Below are 13,854 nucleotides of genomic sequence, written 5' to 3'. Positions count from 1 at the left end.
TATTTGCACTACTGTGTAAGTGAACTTTTTTTTTTTTTGGGTACCAAGGATTGAACCCAAGGGTGCTTAACCACTGAGCCACATCCTTTTTTAAGTTTCAAAACAGGGTCTCACTAAGTTGCTTAGAGCCTCGCTAGGTTGCTGAGGCTGGCTTTGAACCTGCGATCCTCCTGCCTCAGCCTCCCGAGCCACTAGGAATACAGGCGGTGCACCACTGCACCTGGCTTTGAACTTCTAATAAGTAAACTTTTCTATAAATAAATATATACATATGTATCTATGGATACATATACAAATACAATGTAAATGTATATATAAATAAATACATATGCACGTACGTACTAGAATTGAACCTGGGATGCTTTACCACCAAGCTGCAGCCCCAGCCCTTTTGATTTTTCTTTAATTTTTTTTTTTTTAGTTGTAGATGGACAGCATGCCTTCATTTCATTTGTGTGTCTTTATGTGATGCTAAGTATCTAACCCAGCACCTCACATGTGCTAAGCAAGTGCTCTGCCACTGAGCTACAGCCCCAGCCCCTTTTTTCTTTTTTGAGACAGGGTCTTGCTAAGTTGCCCAGGCTGGAACTGAACTTGAGATCCTCCTGCCTCAGCCTCCCAAGTGGCTGGGATCTAGGCATGTGCCCCAGTACAAGGGTCCTAGTGGTATTTTTTAATAAAATAGCAAATATTTGAAAAAAGCCAACACCTACCACTAATGTGTTTACAATTACTATTTTCCTTTCTTTTTTTGTGATGGGGTCTCACTATGTTGCCCAGGTGGCCTCTGTACTCCTGGGCTCAAGGGGTCCTCCTGCCTCAGCCTCCCAAGCTGTTGGTCCTACAGGCTTGTGTCACCGTGTTGGGTTTATCTTTGTTTCTTGAGCCAGCTGTGTGTCAGGCCCCATGGTGGCTCTCACTTCTTTCTCTGACCCTCTGGGCTGCCTTCAGAGGGAGACTTGGTGTTCTCCATTTTTCAGAGGAGGAGGTGGAGGCTCAGCCAGGTGCAGCCACCACCCGCCATCATTTAGCACTTCTGGGCTCATTTTTGAGGGGAGGGAGGTGGCAGGAGGGCAGGACTGGAGGAGGCTGAGGCTGAGCATGTCCTCACTCCCCTCTTTTACCTGCCGCAGTACCTTCCAAACGAGTCGGGCCTTCAGGACGAGAAGAAGGTGTTGGACAGCATGCACCATGTGGTCCTGGTGTGGATCGGACCCGTCCTGCCGCTCTTGGTTCTTGTGCACCCTGATTACATCAAGCCCCTGGTGGGCGCCTCAGGTAGGCAGGCTGGGCCTCTTGGGTGAGTGCTGACTGAACCCTCATCTCCCGTATTCTATCTGGGCTTCTAGGCAGGTGGTCTCTCCAGAGGAAGGGGCATTTGAGTAGGGCTTTAAGGAATGAATAGGAGTTCACCAAGGCAGCAATGGCAATATGGGTCATGGAACATCGAGGGCAGAAGTGTGACGATGCCTAGAGGCTGTCCACCTCCCTGGAAGTCAGAACCAAGCAGGTTTGGATAGGAAGTTGTTCTCTTCAGGTTTGGTTAAGTAGGTGTTGCTCAATCCCAGCCCGTGACACACCCATCGTTTGAGTTGTGACACTCCCACCATGACTGGCTTCTTGGTGGCCCATCCTTCAGCCTGCTTTCACCACCTGGGCTGGCCTTGACCGGCAGGAAGGACATGGAAGGCTTGCGTCTCCTTGCTGCGGTCCACACCTGTCCCAAGCTCTGGGACTCCAGCTGTCCCTCATCTCTCTCATCCCTCAGCACCCAACTCCAGAGACTCGTAGCTCTCCCCTCGGGACATTTTGTTCTCAGTCTTGATCCACTGGGGCTCGGTGAGGCCACGTCCAGCTCTTCTGCCTCACGGTGGGACATAGTCTCGCATGGATTTGGGCATCAGGGGACATTGGAGCATGGAGGGAAGTGAAGGAAAGATCCCCAAGAATTTGGGGGTCTCTGGCCCCAATTTGGGCCTCTACAAACCCACATCTGGAGATTGCCTTCCAAGCTGCCCCCCAGGGGTGGTGAAAGAGGGCAGGGCTGCCCACCTTTCCTTCCCCAGCTATGCCCTCCGCAGCCCCGTGGTCCCCCCTTATTGCATCTGGGAAGGAATGATGATCCCCACTGAACTACAGGGGATCCTAGACCCTGGGAGAAGTGGTTCTTTCTTCCAAGCACTGGGCACCCATTTGTGGCCAGAAGCCTGAATCAGAGCTCCAAAGGGCTGGGTCCAAATCTTGGTTTCTGCCCATATTTGCTGTGTGATGCTAGTGGTTTTGCAAGCCTCTCAGAGCCTGTTTCTGATCTGTAAAAGGGGGGCTGTTACTAAGACTGACTAACATAATGTGAGGCCCGGGGTGTAGTTCAGTGGTGGAGTGCTCACCTAGCACGACGAGGTCCTGGGTTCCAACCCCAGTATTGCAAAAGCATAGCTATAATAACATGGGTAGACGTGAATAAGGGCTTATTTTTTGCAGTGCTGGGGATGGAACGCACCCCATGCCTCTTACATGCTGGTCAACTGCTCTACCACTAAGCCACATCTTGAGCCCTTTTTATTTTGTTTGGAATCAGGCTCTTGCTATGTTCTCCAGTTTCGCCTTGAACTTGAGATCCTCCTGCCTCAGCCTCCTAAGTAGCTGGAATGGCAGACCCACACCACTGGGCAGGCTGTATGTCTTTTTAGTGTACTTTTCCTTCTTCTCTCTCCACTTCCTCCTTCCCCCCTTTCTCTCTCTCCCCCTGCCTTTCCTCTGTCTCTTTTGCCTCCATCTCCTCCTCCTCTTCCTTCTCATCTGACTCCTTAGAACATCAGTGTCCTGAGCACCTTCTGAGTGGTGGTTAAGTCCCCAGGTAGAGCCCCAGCATGGTCCCCGCACTTCATAGACACTCAGGCCCCTTTCCCTCCCCTCCTCTCCTCTCCTTCAGGACAGGCAGGATATCCACTGCCTCCTGCCACGGAGGAGTGGACGGGGGTCTCCTGACAGGAGAGGGTGAGGCTGTCAGCATGGAGGGGGCCTCCTGGCCCAGGAGCTCCCGTCCCTCTGTCCTTCCTGCTGGGATTAGGCTGGCCTGACTGCAGCTCACAGCCTCTGTCCTCCTCTGGGACCTCCTGGGACCGCAGCGGGGGGGATGCTGCTCTGGGGTTGAACCTACAGAGTCCCTGGGCCCCAAGGAAGGCAGGGATGGTGTCTCTTGGAACTTTCACCTCCTAGTCTTCTGGGCACGTGGAATAGGGACTATGCATGGGCAAAAGTAGGTGGAAACCTTTACAGAAGACAAGTCATGATCTCTAAGCCCGTCAGCACAGCTTGTTGGGATGCACTCATTTTTTTATTGGGGTGAAATTCATATAACGTACAATCAACCATTTTAAAGGGAATAGTCGGTGGCATCTGATGTGGTCACAGAGTTGTGCAACCACAGGTCTCCCTAGTGTCAGAAGATGTTCCTCACCCTGTAAAACCCCCTGTGTTCAAGAAGTAATCACATCCATCCCCCTGCCTGTTTCCTGGTACCTCCCTCTGCTTCCTGTCCTTGCATTCATCTGGTCTATAAAGTCATATAAAAGGAGTCACACACACTGGGTCTCTGCTCTCACGTCTTGGTATGGCCGCATTCCCTCTTCTTCCTTCCTCCGTCTCTTTTCTTTCTTTCCTTTCCTTTTCTCCCCCCTTTTCTTTCTCCTGTGCTGGGGATTAAACCCAGGGCCTCCCACATGCCAGGCAAGCTCTCTACCCCGAGCTCCAGCCTCTGTGTTTTCATTGCTCTTGGGATACCTAGGAGTGGAATGGTCGGTCTTTTGTAATTCTACATTTGACTTTTTTTTTTGGAACCCAGGGCCTCACACCGGCTAAGCACATACAGTGCCACCCAGCCACACCCCCAGCTGTGTATTTGACTTTCTAAGGAAGGCCCTTGCGATCTTCCACACCAGCTGTGCGTTCATTTGTCACTAATAGGGGACCTGGATAGCCACCTCACAAGTTTTTGATGCCAATAAGCAATAATTATAATTGCAGTAACCAAATAGCCAGCAGCGGGTCAATTATTCATTTACGCGCACACATATTTAATGAGCATCTACCGGGTGCCAGGACACATTGGCTTGCTGAGTGTCACAGGATGCCATGAGGCAAGATTGTTCTGTTTCCTCCTTCCGCAGATGAGGAGATGGAAGGGGCAGAGTGGTAAAGGTCCAAGTCTGGACAGTCAGTGAGTAGCAGGGCTGGGGTTTGAACCCAACTCAAGCTCTCAACCCCCATGATCTGTAGCCTTGGGTGGGAGAGCTGCCCCCTGCTGGGCACCACGTGGGGGGCTTTTCTCCTGAGTGAGGCATCAAGGGCTCCACTTTGCTGGAGAGGGAATCTGATGGGAGGAGACCCAGACGCAGACTCTCTTGGCCCGGGGGATAGAGTTGGAGTGGAGAGGGACCTGAGGACAGGAGAACCAGGGTTCCCCTGGGGAGAGGGATTGGTGAAGGCTTCCTGGAGGAGGCTTCAGTGAAACCAGGCCTTGAAGGATGCCTAGGAGTTTACCAACTAGAGGCACCTGACATTCTCAAGGTACAGCTGTGGAAAATACCAGGAAAAATTCAGGTCACTGGGTTGGCTGGAGTGCAGGTTGTGTGCGTGGGGAGTAGGAAACGAGATTGAGAGTTAAGCAACAGCTGGATTGAAAAGCAAATGAACTTGCCCTTGATCAATAGGGAGCCATGGGAGGTTTTTGAGCAGGGCAGCCATCGATCAGATCTGAGTGTCAAGTCAAACCCCACCGGGCACCTAACCTGGAGTTCAAAGTCCGGGGAGGAGAGGTGTAACCGGACTCCCACCTTCCTCTCCAACGCTGCCTCCTCCAGGAAGCCTGCCCCGACTTCTAGTAGCCCTTTCCCTGTGCCACCCTTAGCAGCTGGCACACTTTCTGTCTTCTTGATAATTGCACGGTGTGCCTCTGCTTCCTTTTTCCCACACCACCCCAGAGCTCCTCCAGGCAGGGCGTGGAGCTCAGCCATCCTTGGGTCCCCAGCGTCACACATCATGGGTTGGGCAGGGAACGGCAGCTGAGGGGTGTGTCGAATGGGAGGATGAGGAGACTGATGACTGTGTGTACCAACTGGCCAACTGCAGGGCGCGTGTGTGGGGCGGGAGCTGAGTCATATCCAGTCTTCAGTGACTGCGTTTGCATCTCAGGTCCTTCCTTTTTGGGCCACTCCCCATTCAGTCCCAAATCTTTTCATTGTATAGAAGGGCCATGCAGCTATCCGTGCATCCACCCACACACCACCCGTGCATCCTTCCACCAATCCATTTTTCTTTTATTCACCCATTCTTTGATTGATTGATTGGCTCATTCATTCATTGAATAAAAATTTCTTCAGCACCAAATGTTAGTGATCAAAATGGTCTCTTCCCGTGAAGGGCTTAGAACTGGACAATTACCATCCAGTCGGATTGTAGAGAGAAAATGCAGCACCCAATCTGAGACCAGAGGATAAGGACAGAGTGTTTGGGGATGAGGTGGCAGCTCCTGGAAAGACTTGGAGTGGAGCGGGCACATGGCCTTTTTGAAGAGCTGGGAAAAGTTCTGTGATATTGAGCAGGAGGGGGCTGGGCAATAGAGGTGTCTTTTTTTTTTTTTTTTAACTAGGGATTGAACCCAGGGGTGTTTTACCACTGGGCAACATCCCTACCCCCCCCCCCCCCCGTTTTAAAAGTTTTGAGACAGGGTCTCTAAGTTGCTTAGGGCCTCATTAAGTTGCTGAGGTGGACCTTGAACTTGCGATCCTCCTGCCTCAGCCTCCCCAGTCCCTGGGATTACAGGCATGCACCACCACATGCAGCTAAAGGTGTCTGTGTTGAGAGAGGTCTGCACAAGGGCAGATCATCCAGGGCTTTGGAAATGGGCTGAGCTGCTGGTGCTTGAGGGTTGATGGGTGTGTGAACTGGGAGAGACCTGGTCAGATCTGATAGTCAGGTAAGATCCACCCCCCCCCCCCCACAGCCAGCGTGATGGACAGACAGGGAGGGTGTGACTGCAGGTGGGAAACCCAGGAGGTATAATTCCGGATGGCCGGAGCTGGCAGGAAAGAGTGGGGAGGGTTAGAGGATGACTCCATTCCGTATGGAGCACCCAGCTTGGCTGTAGGTTTGGAGGTGAATGTCAGCGTGCAATGAGAAAGGGATTATCTGATGTGTGAGAGGCATGTGGAGGCCACACGGGGCAGGGCCTTTCAGCACTAGGCTGAGCTTGAACTCTTTCACAAGGGCAATGGGGAATCGTGGGAGGTAACATGAACAGGGGTTTCGTGTTCAGATCAGTGTGTTTCAGGGATCTTTCTGGTTTGGATGTGAAGGGTAGACTGGAGGGGTGAGGTGGGAGGTGGGAGAGGTGGCCCTAGGAAGTCATAAGCAGAGGTCAGGGTCAGAACTCTGTCTTGAGTCATCTTTGCCTCCTGTCTCTGCACAGCTGCCATTGCTCCCAAGGACGACCTTTTCTACAGCTTCCTGAAACCTTGGCTAGGTGAGTGCCGAGCGGGTAGGCTGGGGCTGGGGTTTCAGGGAGGAGAGGGCAGGGCAAGGGGTTCCTTGGAGGGAGTCAGAGGAGCAGGGGAGGCCCCCTGACCTCAGTCTCCTGGGCCCAGGGGACGGGCTTCTGCTCAGCAAAGGCGACAAGTGGAGCCGTCACCGCCGCCTGCTGACGCCTGCCTTCCACTTCGACATCCTGAAACCCTACATGAAGATTTTCAACCAGTGCACCAATGTCATGCACGTGAGTCTCAGGCGACAGGGGAAGGGGACAGCAACTGCTCCAGCCCAGCTCCAGGGCGAGCCACGTGCTGTGGGGAGACCTCAAGTCCTTGAGCTATACCTCGGGTGTGTGGTGAGTGATGACCTGTGGCATGCTGTCTGAGGTCCCCATGCCCTGGCTCTCTTCCAGGCTAAATGGCGGAGGACTCTGGCAGAAGGCTCGGTGGCCTCCTTTGACATGTTTGAGCACATCAGCCTCATGACCCTGGACAGTCTTCAGAAATGTGTGTTCAGTTACAACAGCGACTGCCAGGAGTGAGTGTGACCTCCCTCGGGAGACAGAGCCAGCTGCCCAGGGAGAGGCAGTGGGAGGAGAAAGGGAACTCCCAGCTCTTGGGCAACCCAGGCTGCTGGCATCTGCCACTGATGGACAGATGGCTGTTTGGTTCCAAAAAAAATGACATCACCAGGGCTGGAGTATAGGCAGGGGAAAGCCCTCGCCTGGCACTTGTGAGGCCCTGGGTTTGATCCTCAGCACCGCATAAAAATGAACAAAACAAAGGTGCTCTGTCCTTCTACACCTATTTTTTTTTTAAACGATACCACCTTTCTGAGCCTCAGTTCCCTTCCCCCCAAAAAAGAGACATTATAATTTTCCCCCATGGTCATGGTGTAACTATCTTAATTAGATGGTTGTCAGTGGCTTGGCACGTAACAGGGATGAGGCAATGCTACTTTCCCTCATTCCTCCGCAAATAGCATACAGTCCTTGGAAAGTGCCCCTCCCTTTCTGAGTCTCGGTTTCCTTATTTGTAAAACAAAGATGATAATATCTGACTCTTGGGGAGGTGCAGGAAGGATAAAATGATGTCACAGTTGCCCTGGCACATGGGAGGTGCTCAATGACTATCTGTTGAATGACCTAATAAAATAGTCATTACCCTGGTTTGTTAGTTCATTCATTAATTCACCAGAGAGTCATCATGGGGGCTCCCCAGCCCCCTGGGCTTAGTGATAGAAATTGCCTAGCATGTACCAGGCCCTGGGTTCTATCCCCAGTAGTGCAAAAACTAACATACACACACACACACACACACACACACAGACAGGCATACAAAATCTACAGAAAATATAGGTGATATGGGGCCTCTCTTGTCGTTGCCCAGTGGAGAGAGGAGGCCTGACCTAGCCAAGCTGTGCCCCTGGCTGGCGGGGACTGGGCATGGTCCTCGGCTCATGGTCTTCTCCCTGGCAGGAAGATGAGCGATTATATATCGGCCATCATTGAGCTGAGCGCGCTGGTCGTCAGGCGCCAGTACCGCCTGCATCACCACCTCGACTTCATCTACTACCTCACAGCGGACGGGCGGCGCTTCCGCCAGGCCTGCGACACCGTGCACCGCTTCACCACCGAAGTCATCCAGAAGCGGAGGCAGGCGCTGCGCCACCAGGGGGCCGAGGCCTGGCTGAAGGCCAAGCAGGGCAAGACCTTGGACTTCATCGATGTGCTGCTCCTGGCCAGGGTGAGGCGGGGCCCTGGAGCCGGGACTTCCCCAGAACTGCACCAAGTGTGTAAAATGACAAATGCCCAAACTCACATAGATCTAGGATGGAGTCAGATGTGGGCATGTAAGTGAGACCCACTGTGTGTCTGCTCAGGCTGCTGTAACAAACATTTCGGTCCTTTTAAATGAACTGAGGTTTTGTTTTGTGGTACTGGGACTGAACCCAGGAGCACTTACCTCTGAGCAACATCCTAAGCCCTTTTATTATTTTACGGTATTTTGAGACAGGGTCTTGCTAAGTTGTCCAGGCTGGCCTCAAACTTGCCATCCTCCTGCCTGGGCCTCCTGGGTAGCTGGGATTGGGGGGGGGGGGCACCTCTGAGGTGGGCTATCCTGTGGAAGGTTCATTATGTGCTTGTAAAGAATGTGGATGGTGGGTCCTCCCTCCATATCCACAAGTTCCACATAGGCAGATTTAACCAACCTCAGGTTGATAACATTTGAAAAGAATTGCATCTGTATTGAGTATGTATAGGCTTTTTTCTTGTCATTATTTATTATTATAGTACAATAGCTAGCTATTGTATTAGGTATTCTAAGTCACCTAAAGTGTAAGTATGGGAGGTTTTGCATGGTAACATGTAACACTATGCTATATAATTTATTTGATTTTTTTTGTTTTATTTGATTTTTAATTTAATTATTTTTTGATGATCTGGGGATTGAACCCAGGGCCTTCCGCATACTAGGCAAGTGTTCTACCACTGAGCCACACCCCCAGCCCCATGCCATTTCATATAAGGGACTTGAGCATCCATGGATTTTGGTATCCATGGGGGGATGTCCCAGAACTAGTGCTCTGTGGATACCAAGGGATGCCTCTGCCTCAGAGGAGGTGGCTTGAGCAACAGAAATGTGTTCTCTTACAGTTCTGGAAGCTAGAAATCCAACGTGCCTGCAAGGTTGAGTTCTCTTAGAGGCCGTGAGGGAATAGTCTACTGCAGGCATCTTTCTTTGGCTTGGGGATGGCCACTTTCTTGTGTCTGCATATCATCTCCCCCCTGCGTGTGTCTCTGTCTTAATCTTTTCTTTTTTTAAAATATATTTAAATTTTTTTTTTTAGTTGTAGGTGGACACAATACCTTTATTTTATTTATGTGGTGCTGAGGATCGAACCTAGGGCCTCACACATGTGAGACGAGTGCTCTACAGCTGAGCCACAGCCACAGCCCCTTTAGTATATTTTTTTATAACTATTTATTTACTTTTTATGTGGTGTTGAGGATTTGAACCCAGTGCCTCACCTGTGCTAGGCAAGCGCTCCACCACTGAGCCCCAGCCCCAGCCCCCTAATCTTTTCTTATAAGAACCATAGCTACATTGGATTAAGGCCACCTTTATGACCTCATTTTCACTTGCTTACCTTCACAAAGACCCTCCCTCCAATCGTGGTCACATTCTGAGATGCTAGGAGTTAGGACTTACAAATTCTAGGGGACAGGGCACAATTCAGTCCAAAACGTTTACAAAGATGAGATATATGACCTTGAAGACATGTGACAGAAGATGTAGGGTCACTGTGGATTTTTTTTTTTGCAGTGCTGGAGATGGAACTTGGGGTCTCATGCATGCTAAGCAAGCACTCTGCCACTGAGCTATATCCCCAGCCCTTCTATAGAATTTCTGAGCAGCATTTGGGTTCTGGGTCCAGAGGGTCCTGTATTCCACCCCTGTCTCTGCCACTGAGTGGATATTTAACCTTAATCATATCACTCTTTTCTCTGAATGTCAGTTTCCTCATGGTGATTCTGAGACCTGAAGACAGAGTTATCATGGGGCAGCCTTTGGAATACATCATGTTAGTAGCTCCTCAATAAGTCAGCCATGTGCTTCATGATGATGTTTTGGTTGGTGATGGACCACATGTGTGATGGTGTTTCCATAGATTTTATCCTCCAGTGACATAATAGCCATCTTCGTTTGCATAAGTGCACTCCGATGTTTGCACCATCATGAAATTGACTCACAATGCATTTCATTATGGGTTCCTATCATTAAACAGTGCACAGCTGTATGAACTTCCTTCTCCATCTTTCACTTTATCTCCATCTTTCTTATACAAGTAGCATATCTCCTTCCATCTAGATTATTTCTCCCCACAACTTGACTTAAGAGAGAAGGGACAGATCTAACGCTGGAGGAGCCGCTAGGAGGCAGAGGGTGGGATGCAGGGGCCTGAGCATCGGTTCTACCCATTCCAGGATGAAGATGGAAAGGAACTGTCAGATGAGGACATCCGAGCTGAGGCAGACACCTTCATGTTTGAGGGTGAGAATGTGGAGTGGGAGGGTGGGAAGGGCCACGATTGTCCCTTTAGGGGACACTGAAGTGGACACTATTGTCTGCCTGGAGATGGCAGCCTCCATTCAAACACCTCATCTGCCTGCAGGTCACGACACAACATCCAGTGGGCTCTCTTGGGTGCTGTTCAACTTGGCAAAGTACCCAGAATACCAGGAGAAGTGCCGGGAAGAGATCCAGGAAGTCATGAAAGGCCGGGAGCTGGAGGAACTGGAGTGGTCAGTTTTGTGGGGGGGGGGGGGCCAGGGGAGGTCAGGTGGCTGAAGGGGCATGCTGAGGCCAGAGCCTTGAGTGTGACTCTCTCCTCCACTACTGATTGATTGTGTGACCTTAGACAAGTCACTTGAGCTTCCTGAATCCCAATTTCTTCAGCTATAACATGGGGATGATAATGATGCCTATGCCTGCCTCAGGATGCAATAGTCTTAGTCAGCAATTTTTGCTATAATGCTGCAGAACAAACATCCCTCACATGCAGTGATTTTCAGCAAGCATTTATTTATTAAATTTTAAAAATGTTATTGTATTTAAAAAAATTTTTTTGTGAATAGACAGAATACTTTTATTTATTATTTTTATGTGGCAATAAGGATTGAACCCAATGCCTCACACATGCTAGGCACATACTCTACCACTGAGTTATAACCACAGCCCCTGCAAGTATTTAATTATTGCTCATCAGTACATCACTCTTGTGGCTTCTGGGGTTAGAGAGTTGGTTCAGGTCTGTTCCATAGGTCTCCTCATTCTCACTGGATCAATGGCTATCCTGGGGCATATTCTTCTCATGCCAAGTCCAGAAGCATTAACCCTCACACAAACTGCTTTCCAAATAAGTTACATTTGGAGGCGCTGGAGGCTGGGACTTCAACATGTCTTTTTTTTTTTTTCTTTCATGGACACAGTTTAACCTAAAGCCCTCTATTTGGATTATGCAGTAACCTTTGGTACACATGGTTTTATTATTCCTTTCATCTAGGATTTTAAAATAATGAAATAGTTGGGTACAGTAGTGCATGCCTATAGTCCCAGCTACTGGGAGGCTGAGGTAGGAGGATCACTTGAATCCAGGAGTTTAAGTCAGCCTGGGTAACACAGTGAGACCCTGTCTCTGTACATACATACATACATACTTAAATGGATCCATATAAGCAAATAAATTGCTGTTGCTCTGAGCCTCTCTAGTTATGCTGGTACCTCCCCGAGTGCCCCCTGTCCACCACGTAATCCATCATTGAAGCATCAATGCTGGGCTCAATAGGGACCCCCAGAAACCAGCCCAAGTGCTTGCTATTTGTGTGTGTGTGTGTGTGTGTGTGTGTGTGTGTGTGTTAGAGAGAGAGAGAGAGAGAAAGAGAGAGAGAGAGAGAGAGAGAGAGAGAGAGACTGGTGAACCCAGTCTCAGGGGTACTCTACCACTGAGCTAAATACCAACCCTTTCATGTTTATATTTTGAGACAAAGTCTCACTCAGTTGCTGAGGCTTGCCTCAAACTTAGAATCCTCCTGCCACCATCTTCCAAGTTGCTGTGATTACAGGTGTGCGCCACTACACCTGGCTTGCTCTTTTTATTGGTTACTTTTCTGATTGGTTGACGGTCAGATATTTTGCATCCTAAGTGTTAGCGGTACAACATGGGACACTACAAATAGCAGAAGTTGGGCAGCGTTGACACCCTGAATTGTTTTCCTGCCCAGCTGCTCGTGTGTGTGTGTGTGTGTGTGTGTGTGTGTGTGTGTGTATGTGTTTGGGAGAGTCACAGTTCCATTCTCTCATTCTCTCCAGGGATGACCTGACCCAGCTGCCATTCACCACTATGTGCATCAAGGAGAGCCTGCGTCAGTTCCCACCTGTGACCCTTGTCTCTCGTCGCTGCACAGAGGACATTAAGCTTCCAGATGGGCGTGTCATTCCCAAAGGTGCCCACTGTGTGCCCCTCCATGCTGGTGCACTGTCCCATTATGTGGCTACTTTGTTGCCCATAGGGGCCTGGCCATGTCTGCCCCAGGTGCCTTGTCCCTGTGGATGTGGCAGCTGTGTCCCCTCCTAGTTTCTGGGTGCCAGGGGGAAGCCTAGTTGTGAATGGGGGAGATACAGGTGGGTGAATCCTGTTGGAAAGGAAAGAGCTGGTGTGGCAGGGTTGGCCCTGGGAGGGTGCAAGTAGGGGAAGGTGTTTCATTCAGTCACCAGCTGTTACCTGGAGACCTTTCCTGGTTGATGCTGGGCATCTAAAGATGTCTCATCCCCAGGCCCAGGCCTTGAGGATCTCTCCCAGTCTGCAGAGAGCAACGGCAGGGCACAGACATTCCCAGCCACATGGGCTCAGGGATGGGCTAAAGGGAGAGAGGAGGGCCAGCGAAGCCCAAATGTGGAGGGATGTCTCCACTAGGGAGGAATATCAGGAGTGCTTCTTGGAGGAGGAAGGACAGTCTTGGAGGCTGGAAATGGAAGAACAAGGACGCTCATGGAGCAGAGCCTCAGGGTGCAGACTGTAGAATCCTTGAATGACAGATGCAGGCACTTGAACCCCATTTTGAGGGCAGTGAGGAGCCAAGGGAGGAGGCTGAGCTGCACTTGAGAGAAAGCTCCGTGTGTGGCCAGTGCGACAACCAGAAAGGCAATGGAGGCTTCTTAGGGACAGGCGGGGGTGGTGGGGAGGTTAGGGCAGCAGGGTTTTTCAGGGAAGAATGGACAGGAAGTGGTAGCAGATGGCTCAGAGGTGGATCTGGGAAGGGGGATGTTTCTAGAGGAGGCCGTATCTCCCTTTGGTCCCACTGATCCCACCTGTCGCCACAGGAATCATCTGTTTGGTCAGCATCTATGGAACCCACCACAACCCTACCGTGTGGCCTGACTCCAAGGTGAGCTCCTGCCCTAACCTTGCCCTAAGCCTTGCACACCTGACAGGTGTGCAGGTGTGGCTGGATTGTAGTGAGTGTGGGGTTGAATGGAAGAGGAGGTCCTAAAGTGCCTCTGCCCCCAGAGGCTGAGCCAGGGGGCCAGGCTAGAATGGCTGGGCCAGCTCCCAGACTCACCCCGGTCTGTTCCTGTCTAGGTGTACAACCCTTACCGCTTTGACCCAGACAATCCACAGCAGCGCTCTCCGCTGGCCTTTGTGCCCTTTTCTGCAGGACCCAGGTAAGCCACATGGGGAAGATACAGAGCTAATGGAAGTTCAAGTGTGTGCCCATCAGAAGCACAGACCACGCCCCACCTAGGTGTCCCTTTCACCAACCCA

At 50.8% G+C, this 13,854-nt stretch overlaps 1 protein-coding gene across 5 annotated transcripts in view; it reads left to right on the top strand.

Moving 5' to 3' along the window:
- Cyp4f22 (cytochrome P450 family 4 subfamily F member 22) overlaps positions 1 to 13,854 on the top strand; it is a 63,006-nt gene that overhangs the window by 45,867 nt on the left and 3,285 nt on the right. For all 5 annotated transcript variants that reach the window (XM_071601659.1, XM_071601652.1, XM_071601663.1 and 2 more), the window contains 10 exons: positions 1,134 to 1,278; positions 6,470 to 6,523; positions 6,645 to 6,772; positions 6,941 to 7,065; positions 8,006 to 8,273; positions 10,517 to 10,583; positions 10,705 to 10,834; positions 12,402 to 12,535; positions 13,413 to 13,477; positions 13,672 to 13,754. In XM_071601659.1, coding sequence (XP_071457760.1) covers positions 1,134 to 1,278; positions 6,470 to 6,523; positions 6,645 to 6,772; positions 6,941 to 7,065; positions 8,006 to 8,273; positions 10,517 to 10,583; positions 10,705 to 10,834; positions 12,402 to 12,535; positions 13,413 to 13,477; positions 13,672 to 13,754 — 1,199 coding nt within the window. The remainder of the gene's footprint in view (positions 1 to 1,133; positions 1,279 to 6,469; positions 6,524 to 6,644; positions 6,773 to 6,940; positions 7,066 to 8,005; positions 8,274 to 10,516; positions 10,584 to 10,704; positions 10,835 to 12,401; positions 12,536 to 13,412; positions 13,478 to 13,671; positions 13,755 to 13,854) is intronic.

The sequence above is a fragment of the Marmota flaviventris genome, chromosome 1, assembly GCF_047511675.1.
Source record: "Marmota flaviventris isolate mMarFla1 chromosome 1, mMarFla1.hap1, whole genome shotgun sequence".
NCBI classification, from domain to species: domain Eukaryota; kingdom Metazoa; phylum Chordata; class Mammalia; order Rodentia; family Sciuridae; genus Marmota; species Marmota flaviventris.
The sequence above is the reverse complement of the archived record's forward strand: the minus strand, read 5'-3'. Positions and strand labels throughout refer to the sequence as shown.